Source organism: Ahaetulla prasina, chromosome 1, assembly GCF_028640845.1.
Source record: "Ahaetulla prasina isolate Xishuangbanna chromosome 1, ASM2864084v1, whole genome shotgun sequence".
Classification (NCBI taxonomy): Eukaryota; Metazoa; Chordata; class Lepidosauria; order Squamata; family Colubridae; genus Ahaetulla; species Ahaetulla prasina.
The window spans coordinates 376,952,140-376,978,119 of record NC_080539.1 but is presented as its reverse complement, the minus strand read 5'-3'; the positions used below and the strand labels follow the sequence as shown (position 1 = coordinate 376,978,119).

At 45.8% G+C, this 25,980-nt stretch overlaps 1 protein-coding gene across 1 annotated transcript; it reads left to right on the top strand.

The window, feature by feature from the left end:
- Positions 1-806: 806 nt before the first annotated feature.
- On the top strand, positions 807-25,305 carry LOC131188450 (radial spoke head protein 3 homolog). The gene is made up of 9 exons (XM_058163728.1): positions 807-973; positions 2,341-2,428; positions 5,244-5,385; positions 7,693-7,838; positions 9,875-10,078; positions 11,914-12,076; positions 14,074-14,160; positions 17,087-17,388; positions 24,437-25,305. The coding sequence occupies exons 1-8, from the start codon at positions 840-842 to the stop codon at positions 17,383-17,385; spliced, it is 1,263 nt and encodes a 420-aa protein (XP_058019711.1). The 5' UTR covers positions 807-839; the 3' UTR covers positions 17,386-17,388; positions 24,437-25,305.
- The last annotated feature ends 675 nt before the right edge of the window (positions 25,306-25,980 follow it).

The following is a 25,980-nucleotide window of genomic DNA, read 5'->3' as shown; positions in this document are numbered from 1 at the left end:
GCTTCTTGTTCTACCCTCAGGTGCTTTGGTGAACAGCCCGACTCCCTCTAGTCTTTGGTTAAAGCTTTGGGGATTTTGGGAAGAGACCACAGAGTCAGGTAGTGCGTTCCAGGCATTAACAACTCTGTTACTGAAGTCATATTTTCTGCAATCAAGATTGGAGCGGTTCGCATTAAGCTTAAATCTAATGTGTGCTCGTGTATTGTTGCGATTGAAGCTGAAGTCGTCTTCGACAGGAAGGACGCTGTAACAGATGATTCTGTGAGTTAAACACAGGTCATGCCTACAGATGTTAAATCACAGCCCATTTTGAAGAAATAGCGGGGGGGGGGGGAAGAGGTGGATTCCTCTTGAGATTGCCCTTCTCCATGAGGACTAGAATCCTTTCTTCCTGGAAGGGAAATGTGACAATCCAGAGGAGGTGGGTGTGACTGTTTGTGTGTGCGTCAAAGCAGAATCCTGCAGCCTCCTGTTCAACAGGTGCAGATCAGCACACCCAACCCACTCCCTTTCGGCTGGGCTGCCAGTCGAACCCAAAAGGATCCGTCCCCTGGCAGAACAGGGGTGCCCAGTTTGGCATTCCCTCCCCTATCGTCCCCCCCACCCTTCGCCACCCGGGTGCCCGCTTGCCCTCTGCCTGCCTGGCTCCCGTTGTCTGTTTGCTGGGAGGGATGGGAGGGGCGCGGTGCTACCGGGCTCAGTTTACCTTGGCGACCGTTGCTTAGGAGCCTGCCCGGGTCGCCGGGCAACGGTTGCCAAGGAGGAGTGTTGCCCAGGCCTGCCAGCCGGCCAGCCAGCCAGCCAGGCCTCTCTGAGCCAGGAGGCGGCTGCGGGTCAGCATGGCGTCCACTTCGGTGTTGGTCAACCGGGAGGAGGCGGGCGGGGTGGCCACGGGCACCTACTCGTACTGCAGCCAGCCTCGGGCCGTGCCCAACCGACAGCGGTACCGGACGACCCTGGAGGCCAATGAGCTGTGAGTACCAGCCAGGCAGAAGGGGCAGCTGAGGAGGGTCTCCAGTTTCCCCCAAGGCTTTTCGGCTGGCTGGCAGGCAAAGAGGGTGGGGTGTTGCCCTTCTCTGCGGGTAAGGGGGTGCCCCCTTGGCATTGCTACCCAAACCCTCCAGCTTTGCTCTCTCTCTCCTCCCTCCCACTACTCAGCTCCAGATCAGGGGTTTTCAAAATCCAGAGAGCCTCTTCTCTCTTGGGGTCTTGACAGAAATGGCGTAGGGTCTTCTGCTTGGATGGAGGGGGGTTGGACTAGATGACCTACAAGGTCCCTCCCGACTCTGTTATTCTGTTAAATGGAGTCGGGTTTTCTGCTTGGATGGAGGGGGGTTGGACTAGATGACCTACCAGGTCCCTTCCGCCTCTGTTATTCTGTTAAAAGTGCAAGATGGGTTTTGATTGCTCAATATTGGAAGAAAGAAGAATTACCTACAATTGAAGAATGGACACTCAAAGTATCAAATCTGGCAGAAATGGCTAAAATCTCTGCTTATTTGAAAGACGATACACAAGAAAAATTTATTTTAGAATGGAAAATGTGGATTGATTATATTCAAAATAAGTATCAGATAAAAAAATATCAAATAGCATATGAGTAAATTTAGGAAATATTTTGTATTAGATATATTTCTGAAGGAGAGGGGAATTGAGAGTGTGATTAAGTGTGGAGTGACTAGAGATTATAATTTAGGAATTATTTTGGATTATGATTGTTAGTTTTGATACCCTGCATTTTGTTCTGGGAAGTCGGGGTGGGGGTGGGGGTAAGGGGAGGGAACTGGGGGTTTGAGGTAGAGATGGAGTGATGGTTAATGTACAGGGATTATTGAAGAATTAATGTAGGGTCGGGTCTGCCCAGTTACCATTTTAGAACGGTGGTGAGGGAGAAAAGAGAGAGTAGGAGGTAGGAAAGAGGAGAAGAGGAAGGAAGAGGGGTAGAAGAGGGAGAAGGAGTGGAGGGTGGAGGGAGGAAAGGATGTAGATAAGAGAAGGAGAGGAAGGTTTGGAAAGAAGGTAGAAGAAGGTAGAAGAGGGAAGAGAGTTAAAAAGGAGGGGGGTGACTGGGCAAGCCCGACTAATTGTATATAATTGTACATTGGATGAATTATTTGATATGATTGTAAAAATAAAACTTTTTTATAAAAAAAAAAAAGTGCAAGATGGGGGCACCAGGGAGCCTTCTGAGGGGAGGGGGCTGTCCAGCATTACTTTGGAAGGCAGGAGATGCCCACTCGGTCAAACCATTTGCAGGAGAGCAAAGACCCCCCCCCCACCCTTTGCCTTCACCATTTTTCAACCTCCTCGTTAACATTCTCTTTAATTTTACCACTGCAGGGAAGAGGAACCTGTTCGCTATGCCAACCTCATGTACGAGAGGAGAGTGGTCCGTGGCAACACGTATGCCCTCCACGTGTTACCTTGGGTGGGTCTTTCTTCCCTAAAGCTTGTCTTTTACTTTGCAAGGGCAGGGAGGGGAGGTGTCCATTTTTAAAATAGGCCTGCTCAGAAGATCGTTTAGGAAATGTTTGGAACAAGGTGGCACTGCGTCCTTAAGTGGGAAAATGTGAGCCAGCTCCGCTTCTGCTTTTGATCAGGGATGCCCAAGAAGATGCCAACTTTGGGAGCTGAGTTTGCAGCATCCTCCATGCCTCTCAGAGCTACACAAGCCCCAATACTGCTAGGAGGAGAGAGGTGGAGGAGACACAGCCCTAGATCTGGGAAGGATTCCATAGGCTCAAGATACAGAAGGATCTTGACAGACTTGAACATTGGGCGCTAACTAACAAAATGAAATTCAACAGTGAAAAAAGTCAGGTTCTACATTTAGGCCAAAAAAACCCCAAAATGCACAGGTACCGGATATGTGGTACCTTGCTCAATAGTAGTACCTATGAGAGGGATCTTGGAGTCCAAGTGGACAATCATTTAGATATGAGCCAGCAGTGTGCAGCAGCTGTTAAAAAAGCCAACACAGTTCTGGGCTGCATAAACAGAGGGATAGAATCAAGATCATGTGAAGTGTTAGTGCCACTTTATAATGCCTTGGTAAGGCCACACTTGGAATATTGCATTCAGTTTTGGTCGCCACGATGTAAAAAAGATGTTGAGGCTCTAGAAAAAGTGCAGAGAAGAGCAACCAAGATGATGAGGGGACTGGAGGCTAAAACATATGAAGAACGGTTGCAGGAACTGGGTATGTCTAGTTTAATGAAAAGAAGGACTAGGGGAGACATGATAGCTGTGTTCCAATATCTCAGGGGTTGCCACAAAGAAGAGGGAGTCAAACTATTCTCTAAAGCACCTGAGGGTAGAACAAGAAGAAATGGGTGGAAACTGATCAAAGAAAGAAGCAACCTAGAACTAAGGAGAAATTTCCTGACAGAACAATTAATAAGTGGAACAACTTGCCTACAGAAGTTGTGAATGCTCCAACACTGGAAATTTTTAAGAAAATGTTGGATAACCATTTGTCTGAAGTGGTGTAGGGTTTCCTGCCTCGGCAGGGGGTTGGACTAGAAGGCCTCCAAGGTCCCTTCCAACTCTGTTATTATGTTATGTTATGTTAACTAAGGGGTCCGGGCGGCATAGCTGGGTGGGATTGGACTGGCATGGGGAGATCTGAATTCAAATCTACCTCAGCCTGGCCTTTTTTTTTTTACAAGACAGGGGTTTGGGGAAGAGGTTTTGCTGTGAGGGTGAGGAATATGTTGTCCTTAAAAGCAATTGGAGAATGACCTAGAGGGCATCTAGCCCAACCCTTCCCAGCCATCCACATTAGCCCTTTCCACGTTCTTCTTTGGCCACGGATCCCGGCTTGTCCATTGGAAGCCAGCGTGCTCCTTCCATCCACCCAAGGAAATTATGTTAAGCATGCAGTCGCTCAACAACTGCAACCTGGAAATAGAATAGAATAGAATAGAATTTTTATTGGCCAAGTGTGATTGGACACACAAGGAATTTGTCTTTGGTGCATAAGCTCTCAGTGTACATAAAAGACAACATATGCTGGTCAAGAATCATAAGGTACAACACTTAATGATAGTCATAAATATAGAATAGAATAGAATAGAATAGGAATATAGGAGAGGAATAGAATAGAATAGAATAGAATAGAATAGAATAGAATAGAATAGAATAGAATAGAATAGAATAGAATAGAATAGAATAGAATAGAATAGAATAGAATTTTCATTGGCCAAGTGTGATTGGACACACAAGGAATTTGTCTTGGTGCATATGCTCTCAGTGTACATAAAGAAAAGATACCTTCATCAAGGTACAACATTTACAACACAATTGATGGTCAATATATCAATATAAATCATAAGGATTGCCAGCAACAAGTTATAGTCATACAGTCATAAGTGGAAAGAGATTGGTGATGGGAACTATGAAACGATTAATAGTAGTGCAGATTCAGTAAATAGTCTGACAGTGTTGAGGGAATTATTTGTTTAGCAGAGTGATGGCCTTCGGGAAAAAACTGTTCTTGTGTCTAGTTGTTCTGGTGTGCAGTGCTCTATAGCGTCGTTTTGAGGGTAGGAGTTGAAACAGTTTATGTCCAGGATGCGAGGGGTCTGCAAATATTTTCACGGCCCTCTTCTTGATTCGTGTAGTATTCAGGTCCTCAATGGAAGGCAGGTTGGTAGCCATTGTTTTTTCTGCAGTTCTAATTATCCTCTGAAGTCTGTGTTTTTCTTGTTGGGTTGCAGAACCGAACCAGACAAGTTATAGAGGTGCAAATGACAGACTCAATCATTCCTCTGTAGAATTGGATCAGCAGCTCCTTGGGCAGTTTGAGCTTACTGGGTTGGCGCAGAAAGAATATTCTTTGTTGTCCTTTTTTAATGACATTTTTGATGTTAGCTGTCCATTTGAGATCTTGCGATATGATAGAACCCAGAAATTTGAAGGTTTCTACTGTTGATACTGTGTTGTCAAGTATTGTGAGAGGTGGAAGTATGGAAAGCCCAGTATTGCGGTCGTTAAGCAAAACAACCCCAAGGTGTCTCATGGAACGACCACGTTTTCGCTCGACGATCAAGATTCTGGGCGCAGTTGGGGTGGGCGCTGTCCACATCACTGAGAGTCTCTTAAGATATTCTTTTTTTTAAAAAAAAAAAAAAGAGGGGGAGGAAATCGGGCTGTTCCAGAGCCTCAGCATTCCATCTCCAGCTTAGGAAATGTCTTTGGAACTCCCTGAAACTTGACAATACGGTTGTGGGTTTGCATTCCAGAGCAGTGAGCCGGATCCGCTGGAGCTACAACGCCAGCGTGAAGCCCATCGGAAGATGCTGGCGAGGAAGAGAGCGAAGGAGCAGCTGCGGACCAGAACCCCAGAACCCCTGGAGGGCAGACGCCACGTAGATGTGCAGACGGGTAAAGTAGACTTCAGTAAAATGCCACCCTCTAACTCATGGGGGGAGGGAATCAAGGATCTTTTTCCCAATCAGGCAGAAACTGTTTTTAAAACAGAAAGAGTGCAGAGAAGAGCAACCAAGAGGATTAGGGGACTGGAGGCTAAAATATACGATGGACGGTTGCAGGAACTGGGCATGTCTACTTTAATGAGAAGAAGGACTAGGGGAGACATGATAGCAGTTTAGAATAGAATAGAATAGAATTCTTTATTGGCCAAGTGTGATTGGACACACAAGGAATTTGTCTTTGGTGCATAAGCTCTCAGTGTACCTAAAAGACAACATATGTTGGTCAAGAATCATAAGGTACAACACTTAATGATAGTCATAGAATATAGAATAGAATAGAATAGAATAGAATAGAATAGAATAGAATAGAATAGAATAGAATAGAATAGAATTCTTTAGTGGCCAAATGTGATTGGACACACAAGGAATTTGTCTTTGGTGCATATGCTCTCAGTGTACCTAAAAAGACAAGATACATTCGTCAAGAATCATAAGGCTCAACACTTAGTGGCAGTCATAGGGAAACTTTCAAACAGTCAGTATAACTCTTATAAGGATAGCAGCAACAAGGTCACTGTCATACGGTCACAAGTGGGAGGAGTTGGGTGATAGGAACGACGAGAAGATTAATAGTAATGCAGACTTAATAACTAGTTTACCGGTATTTGAGGGGCTGCCCCAAAGAAGAGGAGGGAGTCGGGCTGTTCTCCAAAGCACCTGAGGGTAGAACAAGAAGCAACAGATGGAAACTAATCAAGGAGAAGAAGCAACTTAGAACTAAGGAGAAAATTTGCAACAGTGAGGACAACTAACCAGTGGAACAGCTTGCAATCAGAAGTTGTGGGCGCTCCAACATCGGAGGTTTTTAAGAAGAGACTGGACAGTCCTTTGTGTACATTGGTATAGGATCTCCTTCTTGAAGAAGGGGGTTGGACTAGAAGACCTCCAAGATCTCTTCCCACTCTGTCATTCGGGCCACTTTAAGATATGAGACAGTTCTGGCAGTTGAAATCCACCTGCTTCTGTTCATTCATTCATTCATTCATTCATTCATTCATTCATAGTTCCTAGTGGAAGGAGGTGTGTTTGTGTGTGTGTGTGTGTATGTGTTTGTGTTTGTGTGTGTGTGTATGCGCTTGTACCATCCACTTCCTTCTTTCCCCACCCCAGCAAAAGCTGGATGATGCATCTCCCCCTCCCCCGCAGGGCAGCGCGTGTGCGATGCAGTGAGTTGTGATCCGCAAAGGGGAACAAGCCGCTCTAGTCCAGGGGTCTCCAACCTTGGCCACTTTAAGACTTGTGGACTTCAACTCCCAGAGTTCTGGGAGTTGAAGTCCACAAGTCTTAAAGTGGCCAAGGTTGGAGACCCCTGGACTAGTCAATCCTGCCAATTGCATTCCCATTCCGATTTTTTCCTGTGAAGTTCCTCTGAGGCAGAAAAGCGGCTTAACAGAATAACAGACTGGGAAGGGACCATGGAGGTCTTCTAGTCAACCCCCTGCTCAAGCAGGAGACCCTAGACCATTTCAATCAATCAATGAATCCCCCAGAATAGAGCTGGAAGGGACCTTTGAGGTCTTCTAGTCCAACCCCCTACTCAAGCAGGAGACACATTTCAATCAATCAATCAATCAGTCAGTCAGTCAGTCAGTAAGTCAATGAATCCCCCAGAATAGAGCTGGAAGGGACCTTTGAGGTCTTCTAGTCCAACCCCCTACTCAAGCAGGAGACACATTTCAATCAATCAATCAATCAATGAATCAATCAATGAATCCCCCAGAATAGAGCTGGAAGGGACCTTTGAGGTCTTCTAGTCCAACTCCCTACTCAAGCAGGAGACACATTTCAATCAATCAATCAACCAATCAATCAATCAATCAGAATAGAGCTGGAAAGGACCTTGGAGGTCATCTAATCCAGCCCTCATTGCTCAAGCAGAAGGCCCTAGACCATTTCTGACAAATGGCTGTCCGGTCTCTTCTTAAAAACCTCCAGCGATGAAGTACCCAAGACTTCTGGTGGCAAGCTGTTCCACTGGTTGATTGTTCCCACCGTCAGGAAGTTTCTCCACAGTTCTAGGTTGCTTCTCTCCTAGATTAGTTTCCATCCATTGTTTCTTGTCCTGCCCTCAGGTGCTTTGGAGAATAGTTTGACATACATACACACCTCCCCTTCTTCTTCGCAGAGCTTAAAACAGGAATGGATATTCATTGAACGTTAAAGACCGGGCATAATAGCTCTCCAAATGCAATTTCAGAATTGTACCTGGAAGAACTGTCAGACCGCATCATCGAGGTGGATGTGGAGTGTCAGACGGACGCCTTTCTGGACCGGCCGGCCACCCCACTCTTCATACCTGCGAAAACCGGCAGAGACGTGGAAACGCAGATATGGGAAGGAGAAGTACGGGTTTCAGGAAACTGCCGTCAGACCAGCCACTGTTTAAAACCTCTAAGTAGAAATGATCCTTAGTTCCATTTGTTGGGAAAGATAATAACATAACATAACATAAGTAAGGTTCTACATTTAGGCCAAAAAAACAAAATGCACCAGTACCGTATATGTGGTACCTTGCTCAATAGTAGTACCTGTGAGAGGGATCTTGGAGTCCTAGTGGACAACCATTTAGATATGAGCCAGCAGTGTGCAGCAGCTGCTAAAAAAGCCAACACAGTTCTGGGCTGCATAAACAGAGGGATAGAATCAAGATCACGTGAAGTGTTAGTGCCACTTTATAATGCCTTGGTAAGGCCACACTTGGAATATTGCATCCAGTTTTGGTCGCCACGATGTAAAAAAGATGTTGAGACTCTAGAAAGAGTGCAGAGAAGAGCAGCAAAGATGATTAGGGGACTGGAGGATAAAACATATGAAGAACGGTTGCAGGAACCGTAATAGTTTTAGGAGAAGTCACAACGGCAGAACTGATCGTCGCGCGCCAAAATCCCTAAGTTCTACTTTTACCCCCCACCTAAACTGTCCCTCGCTGCCCACCCCCCATTGTAACCAAGTCCGCGTAAGATGTTTTCAGGATCGAACTGCTGGCGGGTGGGCAGAGTTAGCCTGCAATACCGCATTCTGACCATGCGCCACACAACGGCTCTTGTTCTCAAATCCCTTCTCCCCTGTAGAATGGGGAGTGGGCTGTGGTGGGGTGGGGAGAAGGTCTCCCCACCCCACAATGCCAGGAGGCCCAGACCCCTCTCCCCGGAGCTCCACTTAAAGACCCATGGGGGTCGCTTAACGACCGCAGCTGGAAAAAACCAGGATTACGGTCGTCGAGCGAAGCAATCACAAGGTGTCTCGCTTAACGATCACATTTTGTTCAACGATCAAGGTTCTGGACCCGATGGTGGCCGTTAAGGGGAAGATGCTTTCCCTTGTGATTTCGAGGTTCTCTCGAAATTTCCCCAGGAACTTTTGAGAAATTTGCCGAAAACGATCCGCCAGAAGTCCTCTTCTCTTAAATCGAATAAATGTTTCCCGCTTCGGGTCTCTTTGATTTCAGCTTTTTGATTTTGATATCGAAGTCCGGCCCATGCTGGAGGTCTTGGTGGGCAAAATGATCCTTTGGTAAAGGACTGTATGATAAAATGGGCGCAGAATATTCAGGAACCAATAATGTTGGAAACATGGGAGAAAATCTGGGTTAGAAATGTTAAGTTTACACAAGCACAGAACTTAAGGGAAAATTTTTATAAGATGTTTTATAGATGGCACTTAGATCCCAAAAAATTATCATGTATGTATCCTGATATCCAAGCGAAATGTTGGAGGTGTGATTGTGATGACGCTACATATTTTCATATTTGGTGGACTTGCAAGAAAATTAAGGCCTTTTGGATTTGGTGGATTATTCAAAATGTACTGAAGAAGAAGATAAAGTTCCTGCCGCAATTTTTCCTTTTGGGAATTATAACGGATTGTACAGGGATTGAGACTAAATTGATTCTGAATTTAATAACAGCAGCAAGACTGTTGATTGGACAATACTGGAAGAAAGAAGAGGTACCTACAATAGAAGAATGGATACTGAAAGTCATTAATTTGGCTGAGATGGCTAAAATCTCAGCTTTTTTAAAAGACAATACGCAGGAAAGATATTTAATTGAATGGAAAAAATGGATTGATTATCTACAAAACAGATATCAGATTAAGAAATATCAGATTGCCTTTGAATAATTAGGAAGTATTATTTTATGTAATGGGGAGGGGGTTGGGAGATGAAAAGATTTGGATGAGGTTAATTGGATTAGAAGGGAAAATTTTACTCTATGTTTGGTTTATGTATAACAATACCTTGTGATTGACCCGGGAAGCCGGGGGGAGGGGGGGAGGGGGTTTTCTGGGAGGGGGGGGGAAAGGGGGGGAAATGTTTTTGTTTCTTAAAACTTTTTCAATTAAAAAAAGAATAAATGTTTCCCGCTTTTTGATTTCAGCTTTTTGATTTTGATATCGAAGTCCGGCCCATGCTGGAGGTCTTGGTGGGCAAAACGATCGAACAGGCTTTGCTGGAGGTGATGGAAGAAGAGGAACTGGCCAATCTGCGGGCACATCAGTACGCCTTCCTTGAAATGCGGGCGGCGGAACTCGCTGAGGTCCAGCGCCTTGAAGAGCAGGAGAGGAGACACCGAGAAGAAAAGGTACCCACAAGGGCAGGGGGGGAAAGAAAGCGGATTCTTTTTAAAGCTAAGTCCTCGACTTATGACAGTTCATTTAAGTGAATATTCAAAGTTGCAATGGCACCCGAAGAAGTGACTTACGGTCATTGCCGTATCCTCATGGTCGGTCACCTGATCAAAATTCAGGACTCGTATTTATGACGGTTGCAGTGTTTCTTCTTCTCCTTCTTCTTCTTCTTCTTCTTCTTCTTCTTCTTCTTCTTCTTCTTCTTCTTCTTCTTCCTCCTCCTCCTCTTCTTCCACTTCCTTCTCCTCCTCTTCTCCTTCTCCTTCTTCTCCCTCTCCTCTTCTTCTTTTTCTTCTTCTCCTCCTTCTCCTTTCTTCTTCCTCCTCTTCTTCTCCTTCTCCTTCTTCTTCCTCCTCTTCTTCTCCTTCTCCTTCTCCTCCTCCTTCTTCTTCCTCCTCTTCCTCTTCTTCTTATTCTTCCTCCTCCTCCTCCTCCCTCTTCCCCTCCCTCTGCTTCTGCTTCTCCTGCTTTTCTCCTTCCTCTTCTTTTTTCTCTCCTTCTCCTTCCTCCTCCTCCTTCCAATTCTGGTGTCCACTTACAGACACTATCCGAGAGACTGGTGAACTCCACAGCATCTTTAAGGTGCTTTGGGTTGCTTGGCAACCACTGAAGGCCTAACACACCCTTCTCCAACCAAGATGCATGGGGGAGACACACCCATCAAGCCTTGCTGAGGGTTGGCACCAGGTCCTGCAGGAGACGTGGCCCTCTCAACACCCAGGACACTTCCAAACACAAATGCTCCTAGGTTACTGCAGACCTGTGTGTCTCAACTTTCAGACGGCTGGGCTTCAATTCCCAGAATTCCCCAGCCAGCAGTGGGGTTGGCAATGGGGAATTCTGGGCGTTGAAGTCCTGCCGTCTGAAAGTGACCAACTGTTGTGGTCCGCCAGCAGCCTGCAGAGTTGGCAACGGAGTCAGACAGCGATGAGGCTGAGGAAGAGCGTGGGCCAGTCCTGGAGGCTGGGGAAGGCCCGGATGAGGGCTCTGCATCAGAGGCAGAGGTGGGGCCAGGGCCATCGGGGAGTGATGTGCGGACTCCAGAGCCTCCAGAGGCTGATAGTAATAAGGCAGAGGAACAGGAGGAGCCTGTTCCTAATGCACGCATGAGAAGAGCTGCCAGAAGGCAAAAGCAGCTCAAGCAAAGAGGATGACTCAGGAGTAGGGCCAAGAGATGATTGGCCCCTCCCATAAAGCTTAAAAGACCAGCAACAGCGTTTGGGCTTTGCTGAAAAACAACGGTGATAGCTTCGTCTTCTTGCATTTATTTCGTATCGGTGTCTTCTGAACGTTTGTCAAGAAAGGCCTTTGGCAGTTTGCCTAATTGGATCAAGGTTGGTGATAGGATTGAGGGAATTTGTGTTGGGAGGAATCTGCTTTAATTTAGTTGAACTACACTGGGAAATGAAGTAATTCTCAGAGGTTCGAATAAAGTTTGTTTGTTTTTTCACTGACTTGAGTTTCCTACTACCTACTTGGGCCTGGGTCACAACACAGGTATGCCAGGGGCTTCCACTGTGCAGGGCAAGCATGTATAGAAAGCTGACCAGGTGATGCCTTGGGGAGAGGTCTTGGATGCCCTCCCCTCCCCACCCACCCCTCCTTCTTTTGAGGTCTGGGAATTACAGAGATTAAACATGAAAACAGGGGAGGACACTCCTGGGATTATCAGATCGAGCCAAAGACAAGCGTCAACGGTCAGTTGACTGTGGACAGGGAAGGCCGAAGGGACAGCCCGACACACCCCGAAGGAACCCCGGCTGGGTCATCCATCTCTCTTCCTTTGCAGGAACGCCGTAAAAAGCAGCAGATGGAAATGTTGCAGAAGGAGAAAGAAACAGCAGAGAAGATCGCCGCTCGAGCTTTCGCCCAGCGCTACCTCTCCGATCTCATCCCATCCGTCTTCGGCAGCCTGCGGGACAGCGGCTACTTCTACGATCCGGTGGAAAGAGGTGCCGGTGGGGTGTGGTGGTGGAGGGAGTGGGTTTCCCTGCTCAGTACTGGGAATTGCCTGCACTGAGGAAGAACTGGAAAAGACCCCGTTTGAGGTCTTTTGTGCTTTGATATCCTGATTTAATCCTCAGTGCTAGCACAGGCGGAGGCACCAGTCAGTTTCAACCTTTTCCTGTTGCAGAATTCAACATTTTTCTCATTTGTCCACGTGTAAATTCAGTTCATCCCAATTCCTATAAGTGATTTTTTTTTTTTAAAGGCTTGCACTAAGGGTGTCTACGGGGAGGCAGATAAAAAAAAGTGTTTGGGGTCTTTAACAATGCTTTGAGTTCTAAGCCCACAGCAGGGGTGAAATTAAAAAAATTCCCCTACTGGTTCTGTGGGCGTGGCTTGTTGAGGGTGTCATGTGACTGGGTGGGTGTGGCCAACTCGACATCACTCACATCGAGGGGCTCCTCACCAGCCCCTCCCCTCCCAGCCACTCCTTGTCGCAAATGGCAGGAAAATGAGGAGGGGAATATTCCTGCCTACCCTCCTTCCCTCAATCTGTGCTGAGATTGAGGAATGGATGACCGGCAGGAAAATCCCCTTCCCCATTTTCCTGCCTTTCACAAAAAGGGTTCCATTCCAGCTGCTCCCCCCGTCCCTCCTGGGGACTACCTTAAAGGGACAGGCTGCAGCAGCTCCGCTCTGAATGGAGGGAGAAGAGTTAGCATTCTCTCTGCTGCATTTAACATTGAATTCTGTGGAATATCGAGCGGCTGGAAGAGGTGAGCGGTACCTGGCCGGGCGTGGGTGGGGCCAAGGAGGGGTAATTACTATCGGTTCAGCAAACTGATGCCCATTATCACTAGCAGTTCACCCGAACTGGTCTGAACTGGTAGGATTTCACCCCTGGCCCATAGCGTTTATAAGCAGCATCCTGAATAACAGGAAGCGACCTTCCTATAATCTTCTCCATTGTCCTCACCACTCTCTGTAGGGACTTTCTATCTGAAGCGCTGCAGCCACCAAATCAAACAGGGATGCAGTTTGTTAAATAGCTCTTGATCATGCCTCTGTAGGTGGGACAGAAGGAGAAAGAGGTGCTCTCCTCTTTCCTCCGATGCAGGAAATGCAGATGTTATTCTGTTGACACTCCTTTGTCCTTATGTGACCATGTGGGTGATGGATGTCACATGATTCGTGACATCACTATAGAAATTACATCACAACATGGATGACGTCATCTCAGCTACTGCTGCTGGGTTTTGACCCAGGGTTGAGCTCCTTGGTGGCTTGAATAGCTCTCTATAGTTCAGAGAGGAAGGGTACTATGCAAGCCCTATGCCACAGTGGCCAGGGACGATGGGCCTTGTGCTCCATCCCTTGGCAAATGGAGACCTTGCAGGGGTGAAATGTAAAATTTGTTACTACCAGTTCTGTGGGTGTGGCTTGGGGGGGTAATGTGACTGGGTGGGCGTGGCCAACTTTTTTAAAAAAAAAAACTTTTAAAAGCATTTTTTCTATAACCTCTTTGGCTGAATAGGTTGTAGAAAAAATTCTTTTAAAAGCCTCTGATGATCAGGCAACTCAATTGTGCTCGCCAGAGGAGCCTTTTAAAAGCATTTTTTCTACAAGAGGTTGTAAAAAAAATTCTTTTAAAAGGCTCCTCTGGCGATCCCAGCTGAGTTGCCCGATCCCTTTAAAAGCATTTTTTTTCTCCAACCTCTTCGGCCAAAGAGGTTCTAGAAAAAATGCTTTTAAAAAGCTCTGACCATCCCAGCTGAGGTGCAGGTTCATCAGAGCCTCTTTTTTTACTTTTAAAAGCATTTTTTCAGCCGAAGAAGATGATTGCGGGGCTCAGCTGGGCATGGATGGGGGGGGCAGGGATTTTTGCTACCGGTTCTCCGAACCACCCGCCGCCATCGCTACCAGATTGGCCGATCTGGTCCGAACCGGGAGCATTTCATCCCTGAGACTTTGCAATGGTGATGTCTTCTCTTTTACTCCCCAGACATCGAGACGGGCTTCGTCCCGTGGATCATGGATAAGATGGAGCACTTGCTGGAGAGACGAGCCCTTGGGCGAATCATTGCTGATAGTAAGTAGGCGTCCATTCCCCAACCGTTGGGCAGTGAGGGGTCATCCCATGTTGTCCAAAGGAAACAAGGACCCTTCCCCTTAACTGACCCATCCCTCCCCACTTGCGGTGGGTTTCACACCTTACTACGAGTTTGCACCACGTTGTGGGGCTTCCATGCATGCTCCTGGCTTTGCTCACCTGCGTGCATTCTGCACATGTGCCTGGCCTCAAAAATGTGGCATAAATAGGATGGCATTAAGCTGGGGGGGGGCCATCCCCCACCCGCAGTCACCGCTACTGGTTCACCCGAACTGGTCTGAACCAGCTGAGCACCATCTCTGCTCCCCACTAAGGAGCCTTGTAAATACAGAACTGGGCTGGGGTGGCGTCTCTTGGATGGCGAATCTCTTAGGTTGACCACTGGAGGGTCGTGGCCAAAACCTGGCTCCCCTAACGCAACTAAATCAAGATACAGGTAGTATCACCTACCTTGACTTACAATCGTTCATTTAGTGGCCATTCGAAGTCATAATGGCCCTGAAGCCAATGACTTGTTGACCGGTTTTGTCCGTGGTCACAGGTGATTTATTTTATTTTATTTATTTATTTAATCATATTTATATACCGCCCTATCTCCCGAAGGACTCAGGGCGGTTTACAGGCACTTAAAAAACACATAAATACAGTATAAAAACAATTAAAAAACTTATTCAAAAAGCCCGTTAATTAAAACATACAAATAAAACCCAATTAAAACCCATAAATTTAAAATCTAGCTCAGTCCTGCACAATTAAATAAGTATGTTTTAAGCCCGCGGCGGAAGGTCCGAAGGTCCGGAAGCTGACGGAGTCCGGGGGGTAGTTCGTTCCAAAGGGTGGGGGCCCCCACAGAGAAGGCCCTTGCCCTGGGCGTCGCCAGACGACATTGCCTCGCTGACGGCACCCTGAGGAGTCCCTCTCTGTGAGAGCGCACGGGTCGGTGAGAGGTATTCGGTAACAGTAGGCGGTCCCGTAGATAACCCGGCCCTATGCCATGGAGCGCTTTAAAGGTGGTCACCAAAACCTTGAAGCACACCCGGAAGGCCACAGGTAGCCAGTGCAGTCTGCGCAGGATGGGTGTCATGCGGGAGCCACGAGGGGCTCCATCTATCACCCACGCAGCCGCATTCTGGACTAACTGTAGCCTCCGGATGCCCTTCAAGGGGAGCCCCATGTAGAGAGCATTGCAGTAATCCAGGCGAGACGTCACGAGTGCGTGAGTGACCGTGCATAGGGCATCCCGGTCCAGAAAGGGGCGCAACTGGCGTACCAGGCGAACCTGGTAGAACGCTCTCCTGGAGACGGCCATCAGATGATCTTCTAGAGACAGCCGTTCATCCAGGAGGACGCCTAAGTTGCGGACCCTCTCCATCGGGGCCAGTGACTCGCCACCAATGGTCAGCCGCGGATTTACATCCGGACACTTGGCCACTGACTCGTATTTATGACGGTTGCAATGTCCCCGGGGTCACGTGATCTCCTTTGGTGGCCTTCTGACAAGCAAAGTCCATGGGGAAGCCAGATTTGCTTAACAACCTTGGCCAAGGAAGGTCATAAAATGGGATGAAACTCACTCAACAATGGTCTCGCTTAGCAACAGAAATTTTGGGCTCCATTGTAAGATGAGGGCTACTTGTAGGCTCCTCCCGTCGTGGTTTTCACTGCCCAAGGGCTCTTACTCCAGGGTCACTAGGCAGTGGTGGGATGCTGCCAGTTTAACAACTGGTTCGGTGGTTGCGCACTTGCGCGCACGCGCAGTTTTACAAATACTAACCTTCTGTGTTACCACTTGGGAGTAGCACAGCTGAGGTGCGGCAATCCGCTCTCCCTCGCCAATCAGCTGAGAAGATAAAGGTAAGTAACGCACAGGTGTGGGTGGGTGGCTGGGCTGACCTGATCATTGGAGCTACCGGTTCGTCCGAACCGGTAGGATCCCACCCCTGCCTCTAGGGCTCCGGGATGGGAGAAAGTGCCCTCTTGTTCCTTGGCAAAATGGCTGCCTTAGGAGATGGGGAGAGGTCGTGGTTTGGCTACGGTCATCCCCAAAGCCTTTGCAGGATCCCTTGAAGGGAAAAATGCTTTATTGTTTATCTCTTTACTTATTCATTTATTATAAGAGCCATAGTGGCGCAGTGGTTAGAATGCGGTATTGCAGGCTAATTCTGCTCACTTGCCAACAGTTCGATCCTGAACGGCTTAATGTTGACTCATCCTTCCATCCTTCCTTTTGAGGTCGGTAAAAGGAGAACCCAGATGGTTGGGGGGCAAGAGGCTGACTCTGTAAACCGCTCAGAGAGGGCTGTAAAACACTGTGAAGCGGTATATAAGTTTAAGGGCTAATGCTTGGGAAGGAAGGAAGGAAGGAAGGAAGGAAGGAAGGAAGGAAGGAAGGAAGGAAGGAAGGAAGGAAGGTTTGCAGGCTAACTCTGCCAACTGCCAGGTGTTCGACCGATTGACTCAGCCTTCCATCCTTCCATGGTCAGTAAAATGAGGACAGAGATTGTTGTGGGCAATAGGCTGACTCTGTAAACCACACAGAGAGGGCTGTAAAACACTGTGAAGGGCTTTTGCTATTGCTTCAAGAGTCGAAGCAAAGCTAAAACAGCCTTTGGAGTCCATGTAAGGGCCTCAGAAGGTTGACTCGGCCTTCCATCCTTTGGAGGCCATGTAAGGGCCTCAGAAGGTTGACTCGGCCTTCCATCCTTCCTTCCTTCCTTCCTTCCTTCCTTCCTTCCTTCCTTCCTTCCTTCCTTCCTTCCTTCCGAGGTGGGTAAAATGAGGAGCCAGATTGTTGGAGGCAACACGTTGACTCTGTAAACCGCTGAGAGAGGGTTGAAGCGGCATAGTAGAGCTATGGCTACGGCTACCGCTACCCCTCCTCAGCCCGACCTCAACCCTCCTCTAGGCTTAATTCGCAATGTGATGGAAATGAGGCTGCAGGCCTTCGAAGCGGGTGCTTGGCCTCCACCATCCGAACTTCCTGAGCTGTATGACGAGGAAGCAGAGGATCCAGCTGCCTTCCTGCCGACCGAGCTCTCGGGGCTGCTGGGGGTTCCCGACCAGCCTGAAGACTCAGGCCCAGCAGAGGCTCCGGTGAGTCAGGCAGACATTCCCGGCGAAGCCGAAAGCTCAGTCCCAAGCCAACCAGAAGACGTTCAAGGTCAAGCCGAGCCGCCGGAGAACGTGGGGTCTGAGCCCCAGTGAATGGTGAGTGAGCCTGTGAAATACAAATGGGCCCCAGGAATTGGGGTGGGGTGGGGTGGGGTCTCAGAAAGGCCGAGATGGCGTCCATAGCTCTGCCGTTGAAGCCTCACCGCTTTCTATCAGAACAACAGAAGGGATTTCGGAGGTCTTAACAGATTAACAGAGTCGGAAGGGACCTTGCAGGTCATCTAGTCCAACCCAACCCACACCCCGCCGAAGCAGGAGACTCTACACCATTCCTGACAGAGGGCAGTCCAGTCTCTTCTTGAAAGCTTCCAGGGATGAAGCTCCCACAGCTTCTGAAGGCAACTTCTGTTCCATCAGTTGATTGTTCTCACAGTCAGAAAATTTCTCCTTATTTCTAGGTTGAATCTCTCCTTGGTCAGTTTCCATCCATTCTTTCTTGTCTGGCCTTCAGGTGCTTTGGAAAACAGCTTGACCCCCTTCCTCCTCTCTGGGACAGCCCCTCAAATATTGGAAGACTGATCTCATGTCTCCCCTGGTCCTTCTCTTCACCAGACTAGTCAGGCCCAGTTTCTGCAACCGTTCATTGTATGTTTTAGCCTCCAGTCCCCTCATCATCCTGGTTGCTCTTCTCTGCACTCTTTCCAGAGTCTCAACCTCTCTTTTATAGTGTGGTGACCAAAACTGGATGCAGGATTCTAGATTTGGTCTTACTAGGGCTTTATAGAGTGGTAGTAGTACCTCACTTGATATTGATTGTATCCCTTTGTGAATAGAATAGAATAGAATAGAATAGAATAGAATAGAATAGAATAGAATAGAATAGAATAGAATAGAATAGAATAGAATAGAATAGAATAGAATACAGAATATAGAGTAGAGTAGAGTAGAGTAGAATACAGAATATAGAATAGAATAGAATAGAATAGAATAGAATACAGAATATAAAATAGAATAGAACAGAATAGAATAGAACAGAATATAGAATAGAGTAGAGTAGAGTAGAATAGAATAGAATAGAATAGAATAGAATAGAATACAGAATATAGAATAGAATAGAACAGAACAGAATAGAATAGAATAGAATAGAATACAGAATATAGAATAGAGTAGAGTAGAATAGAATAGAATAGAATAGAATAGAATAGAATAGAATACAGAATATAGAATAGAATAAAACAGAACAGAACAGAATAGAATAGAATAGAATAGAATAGAATAGAATAGAATAGAATAGAACAGAATATAGAATAGAGTAGAGTAGAATAGAATAGAATAGAATAGAATAGAACAGAATGAGAACAGAATATAGAATAGAATAGAGCAGAGTAGAATACAGAACAGAATAGAACAGAATAGAATAGAATAGAATAGATACAGAATATAAAATAGAACAGAACAGAATAGAATAGAACAGAATACAGAATATAGAGTAGAGTAGAGTAGAATAGAATAGAACAGAATAGAATAGAGATAGAATACAGAATAGAATAGAATAGAACAGAACAGAACAGAATATAGAATAGAGCAGAGTAGAATAGAACAGAACAGAACAGAATAGAACAGAATAGAATAGAATACAGAATACAGAATAGAATAAAACAGAACAGAACAGAACAGAATAGAATAGAACAGAATATAGAATAGAGTAGAGTAGAATAGAATAGAATAGAATAGAATAGAATAGAATAGAATAGAATAGAATAGAATAGAATAGAACAGAATATAGAATAGAGTAGAGTAGAGTAGAATACAGAATATAGAATAGAATAGAATAGAATAGAATAGAATAGAATAGAATAGAATAGAATAGAATACAGAATAGAATAGAATAGAATAGAACAGAATATAGAATAGAGTAGAGTAGAGTAGAGTAGAGTAGAATAGAATAGAATAGAATAGAATAGAATAGAATAGAATAGAATAGAATAGAATAGAATAGAATAGAATAGAATAGAATACAGAATATAGAGTAGAATAGAATAGAATAGAATAGAATAGAATAGAATAGAATAGAATACAGAATATAGAATAGAATAGAATAGAATAGAATAGAATAGAATAGAATAACAGTTAGAAGGGACCTTGGAGGTCTTCTAGTCCAACCCCCTGCTCAGGCAGGAAACCCCATCCCATTTCAGACAAATGGTTGTCCAATCTCATCCTAAAGACTTCCAGTGTTGGAGAATTCACAACTTAACATAACATAACATAACAACAGAGTTGGAAGGGACCTTGGAGGTCTTCTAGTCCAACCCCCTGCCTAGGCAGGAAACCCTACACCATTTCAGACAAATGGCTATCCAACATTTTCTTAAAAATTTCCAGTGTTGGAGTATTCACAACTTCTGCAGGCAAGTCGTTCCACTGGTTAATTGTTCTAACTGTCAGGAAATTTCTCCTTAGTTCTAAGTTGCTTCTCTCCTTGATCAGTTTCCACCCATTGCTTCTTGTCCTGCCCTCAGGTGCTCTGGAGAATAGCTTGACACCCTCTTCTTTGTGGCAGCCCCTGAGATATTGGAACACTGCTATCATGTCTCCCCTAGTCCTTCTTTTCATTAAACTAGACATACCCAGTTCCTGCAACCGTTCTGGAGGCAAGTTGTTCCACTGGTTAATTGTTCTATAACCTAGTAATAATCCATATATAGGATCTCCTGCTTGAGCAGGGGACTGGACTAGAAGACCTCCAAGGTCCCTTCCAGCTCTCTGCTATTCTACTTTAAAAGAACAAAAGGACCAGGGGAGACATGATAGCAGTCTTCCAATATCTAATGGGCTGCCACAAAGAGGGGGATCAACGAATTGTGGGAAGGATCTATAAATTTATATAAATTGTATCAGAAATGTTGCATAAGAAATCACAAATTGACGAAGTTTCCGATCAATGAGAGAAAGTTGCTAATGATAATAAGGAGGGGAGGGGAGGGGGGGGGAAGCCGACAGACAATAATATAAAGGAAAATCCTTTAAACTCATAAGCAAACATGGGAATTAATTAAATACTTGTTACAAATTATTTAAAAAAAGCTATATACAAGCCAACACACAAGACTTAATTTTCACTCCGTAAACTTAATTACAAGACTTGTAGTTGAACGGAAAAGATTCAATCATCCCTTGATTTAATCAGTTCTTTTTCCCCGTGAATAAGAATGCCAAAAAAATAAACAAGGAAAACCAATTGAGAAACTGGTGTAGAGCACTGTAAATATTGTTGCTAGAATGTCTCGTATTTTATAGTCCTTGGGTCTCTGACCTTGGTCCCTTTAAGACTTGTGGACTTCAACTCCCAGAGTCCCTCAGCCAGCAAAGCTCTGGGAGTTGAAGTCCACAAGTCTTAAAGGGACCAAGGTTGGAGACCCCTGTTATAGTCCACCTTCCGTGGGCTTTGACTCTTGGGAATAAAATTTTCTGCTTTTCAAGTAGCGCCAGCGTTTTCCTTCCCTTTCCATCCGCTGAAATCTGGATCAGATTGTCCTTCTCACATTATTCTCCAAAGCACCTGAAGGCAGGACAAGAAACAATGGATGGAAACTAATCAAGGAGAGAAGCAACCTGGAACTGTGGAGAAACTTCCTGACAGTGAGGACAATCAACCAGTGGAACAACTTGCCACCAGAAGTTATGGGTGCTTCATCACTGGAGGCTTTTAAGAAGAGACTGGACAGTTAATTATCTGAAATGATATAGGGTCTCCTGCTTGATAGGGGGGGTTGGACTAGATGACCTCCAAAGCATCTGAGGGTAGAACAAGAAGCAACGGGTGGAAACTAATCAAGGAGAGAAGCAACCTAGAACTAAGGAGAAATTTCTTGACAGTTAGAACAATTAATCAGTGGAACGACTTGCCTCCAGAAGTTGGAAATGCTCTTAAAGAAGATGTTGGATAACCATTTGCCTCCCACCGACCCGTGCGCTCTCACAGAGAGGGACTCCTTAGGGTGCCGTCAGCCAAGCAATGTCGGCTGGCAGCCCCCAGGGGAAGGGCCTTCTCTGTGGGGGCTCCTACCCTATGGAACGAGCTTCCCCCTGGACTTCGCCAACTTCCGGACCTTCGGACCTTTCGCCGCGAGCTTAAGACCTACTTATTTATCCGTGCCTGACTGGCATAGAACTTTTAGTTGTTTTTAGGGTTTTAAATTTTTAAATTAGGTTTTGGGATTTTAAAAGTATTTTTAGATTGGGCTAATTTAAATAAGTTTTTTAATTAATATTTTATTCTACTGTATGTATTTGATTGTTGTTTTTATTTTGCCTGTTCACCGCCCTGAGTCCTTCGGGAGAAGGGCGGTATAAAAATTAAATAATAATAATAATAATAATAATAATAATAATAATAATAATAATAATAATAATAATAATAATAATAATAGTTGTTGTTGTTGTTGTTGTTGTTGTTATTGTTATTGTTATTGTTATTATTAGTCTGAAGTGGTCCAACAGCAGGGGGTTGGACTAGAAGACCTCCAGGGTCCCTTTCAACTCTGTCATTCTATGTTCTATGTTACCTCTACTGGTCCCTTCCAGCCAGTAGTGGGTTGCAAAACCCATCGTCACCGGTTTGCTCATGGGCATGTGCATGCTCGCACATGTGCGCAACACTTCTGCGCATACACAGAAGTGTCCGGCTGGGCGGGCGAAGCCTCCCACTGCTGCCGCTACCGGTTCACACGATCCGGGACAAACCAGTAGCAACCCACCACTATTCTAAACAAAGAGTAATGAGATGGTGTAGGGTTTCCTGCCTGGGCAGGGGGTTGGACTAGAAGGCCTCCAAGGTCCCTTCCAACTCTGTTGTTATATTATATTAAATCCAACCTAGAACTAAGGAAAAATTTCCTGACCCTGAGAAAAATTAACCAGTGGAAAAACTTACCTTCAGAAGTTGTGGCAGCTTCATCCCTGGAGATTTTCAAGAAGAGATTGGGCTACCGTTAGTCTGAAATGGTACAGGGTCTCCTGCTTGAGCAGGGGGCTTGATAAGAAGATCTCCAAGCTCCCTTCCTATCCTACGCTACGCTATGCTACTCTACACAACCTGCTCTACTCTATTCTATTTTATCCTATTCTGATCAAAGAGAGGTTCAGCCTGGAATTAAGGAGGAATTTCCTGACAGTGAGACCAATGAATCAGCGGAACAGCTTGCCTCCATAAGTCGCGGATGCTCCAGGTTTTCAAAAAGGAGACTGGACAGACGCTTGTCTGTTATTTTGGACAAAGAATAGGCGAATATCTGCCTCGGCCACTAGATGTCACTAGCAGCCCTGGGAAACCAAAACGGATCTCCCACTTTGTCAAAGATCTCCCTTTCTTTTGCGAGAGCTGATGGCAGGTGCCCTGAACCATATTCCGCTCGCCCAACCTGCAGCCCTCGGCAAAGCTTGATGGGTGTGTCTCTCCTGTGCGTCTTGGCTGGAGAAGGGGTGTTAGGCCTTTAGTGGTTGCCAATCAGCCCAAAGCACCCCAGATCTGAGCAGGGGTGGCTTCTACTTACCTTTAACTACCGGTTTGGAATGGGAGCACGCACGCACGTGCGCTTGCTTCACTCACATGCGCAGAGTGTCCATAATGATGTCCGGCCCGGTAGGCAGAGCCTCCCGCCACTTTTACTACGGTTCACAAGAACCGAACGGTCGTGTCACCCTCCCCCTCCAACAACCGGGTCTAGAAAGCCCGTATCAAGCGTGGCAACGAAGCCTCTGCAGCTTTGCCAAATTCCTTCCAGGTTTCTCAGGGCAGGCAGGAGTCCAAGTTGTAACTTCAGCAAACTAAATGAGACTTTGCTTGACTCAAGGTTGGAATGCCAAAAGCAGGTCCTTTATATAGGCTGTGGGGTGTGGCTCCATGACTCAGCATTTATCCAGGCCTGCCCCTCCCTTCCTTCCGCTGGCGTCGCCTCTCAGATCTCCGGAAGCGAGGATCCTCCCACTCTGAATTGTCTTCAGCTTCTCTACTGTCGGCATCTGGGAAAGGGAGGGGTCAGAGGGAGCAGGTCCCGGCAATTGCACCACTTGGCTGACTTCCTGCTCTGACGGCTGCGTCGAAGGAACACACACTGTATGAGTGAGCTGTAGCCAGGGCCGGGGGCTGGAGGCATGACATGCTGTTCATCTTCATTATCAGACTCGGAGTCTGATAAGAAGCCCGGGAGGAGACGGGAGGGGCCGGCTGAGGAGGACGAGGCACAACACAGACCGAACCGGGAACAACCCACCACTGGATCTGAGCTAGGAATGTTGCGTGTGAAGCTATTTGTGGGATTTTTTTTGGCGGGAAAAACAAACGTTGCCCATTGGCTGGTGCCCCAGCCAAATGGGTATATAAGGGCCACTCGCCCTGGCACAGTCGCTGAAGTGTCTCACACTACATAAGAGAGCTGTGGTCACTCACTTGGTCTCGTGTCTCCTCAATCGCCGAACTCAACAAGGAAGACTCTAGAAAGAGTGCAGAGAAGAGCAACTAGGATGATGAGGGGACTGGAGGCTAAAACATATGAAGAACAATTACAGGAATTGTGAAGAGAAGAAGAAGGGAGACAGGATAGCAGTCTTCTGATATTTGAGGGGCTGCCCCAGAGAGGAGGAAGGGGGTCAAGCTGTTTTCCAAAGCACCCGAAGGCCAGACAAGGAATAATAGATGGAAACTGATCCAGGAGAGATTCAACCTGGAAATAAGGAAGAATTTTCTGACATTGAGAACCATCAACCAATGGAACAGAAGTTGCCTTCAGAAGCTGTGGGAGCTTCATCCATGGTAGTTTTCAAGAAGAGACTGGGCTGCCCTCTTGTCAGAAATGGTGTAAGGTCTCCTGCTTGGGTAGGGAGGGTTAGATTAGATGACCCAGAAGGTCCCTTCCAGCTCTGCCCCCATTAAGGAACCAAGGCAAACCCAGTTTGCTCACCGGTCTAACAGACCGATTTGCATCCAGAACTGAATCAATTCTTCTTCAATGGTAAACCAGAAACCGGATAAGGGAATTTAGTTTCCTTGGTAAGTTGGTGGGTTAAAATCAGCACCCCCAGGTCTTAAAATACGCGTTCAACGTACTGTTAATAATCATTTATTTTTCCTATATCTTTTCAGGAAATGGTTGCAGGAAGAAGACCAGAGCCGCTAAACGAGCCTGTGAAAATTGGCAAATTATCAAATTTATTTTACTGCGATGGACAAAGCAATAAATGGAAAGCTGTAGGGATATTTTTTTTTTTCAAAAAAAATATCTATGTGCTTATTAGCTCCAGTCAAAGGAAGCTTCCTTCCTCTTAACGGTTCTCTTTTAACTCTCTATATTTGCCTTTATTGTATAAAACGTTTCATCAGAAATTTAAAAGGTTGTGGTCCTGGATAAAACCTGATGGGCCTTATTTTGTTATTTAAGTCAATTTGGAAACACTGGGAGAAAAAAAATAGGACTTCAGTTGAGCTTCGAACGGTTCTTCATTTTAAGAGGATTCAGATAATATTCAACTAGATTCTGTTTCTTCTTGTTATTGTTGTTGCAAAGAGTTAACCATAGTTAAATAAGTTATTTTCGTTTTGTATTGATACTTGCTGGAGTTGACCCGGGATAAGGGAAGGGAAAAAAAAAACACGTTACGAAAATGTCGTTTGTATATGTGGTTTTCCTTCTAAGTTCTGAATTGTTTTTTTATGACTTCAGCAAGAAGGAATCCTGCAATTTTGAAATCGTTCTTTTTCTCTTGCTAAAACTTTTAATCACGGAGGGAGGAGGAGATGAACGACTTAAAACAACTTCATTTTCAACGTTCCTTTTTTTTTCCGCTTTCCAAATGGTTTTCTTTACGCTGGGTTGGAAGAAGGTTGCCCGTAGTTACTGGTTGTGTTGTTAGATAGTGAATTACAGTTCACCTTGTTCTGTTTCTGTTTATCTTCGAGGAGTGATGGGGGGGGGAGTGTGTACTCACGCCCATCTATAAATAATAGCCCTTGTACAAATGTTAGGATAATACTGAATTTGCTGAGTTGCACTGTATTTTACGCCCGACTCTGGCAAGATGTATTGTCTGTATTTTCTGTTTTCTTTTATATAAAAAATCATTGAAGAGAGAAACCAAATGACTAGAGTGATCTTTGGATTCCTCCTTTGCTTTCAGCACTCTGCTTTTCGATCTCATACAGAGTCAGAAGGGACCTTGTAGGTCATCTAGCCCAACCCCCCCCACCCCACCCAAGGAGGAGATCCTACTCACCATTTCTGACCGATGGCAGTCCAGTCTCTTCTTGAAAGTTTCCAGGGATGAAGCTCCCACAACTTCCGAAGGCAAAGTTCTGTTCCGTGGGTTGATTGTTCTCACTGTCAGAAAATTTCTCCTTATTTCCAGGTTGAATCTCTCCTTGGTCAGTTTCCATCCATTATTTCTTGTCTGGCCTTCAGGTGCCTTGGAAAATAGTTTGACCCCCTCTTCTTTGGGGCAGCCCCTCAAATAGTGGAAGATTGCTATCATGACATGTCTCCCCTGGTCATTAACAGAACATGGGGGCTTCTGTGGCTGAGACTGGTAAGACAGTCTGTTATTAACAGCAGCTGCTTGCAATTACTGCAGGTTCAAGTCCCACCAGGCCCAAGGTTGACTCAGCCTTCCATCCTTTATAAGGTAGGTAAAATG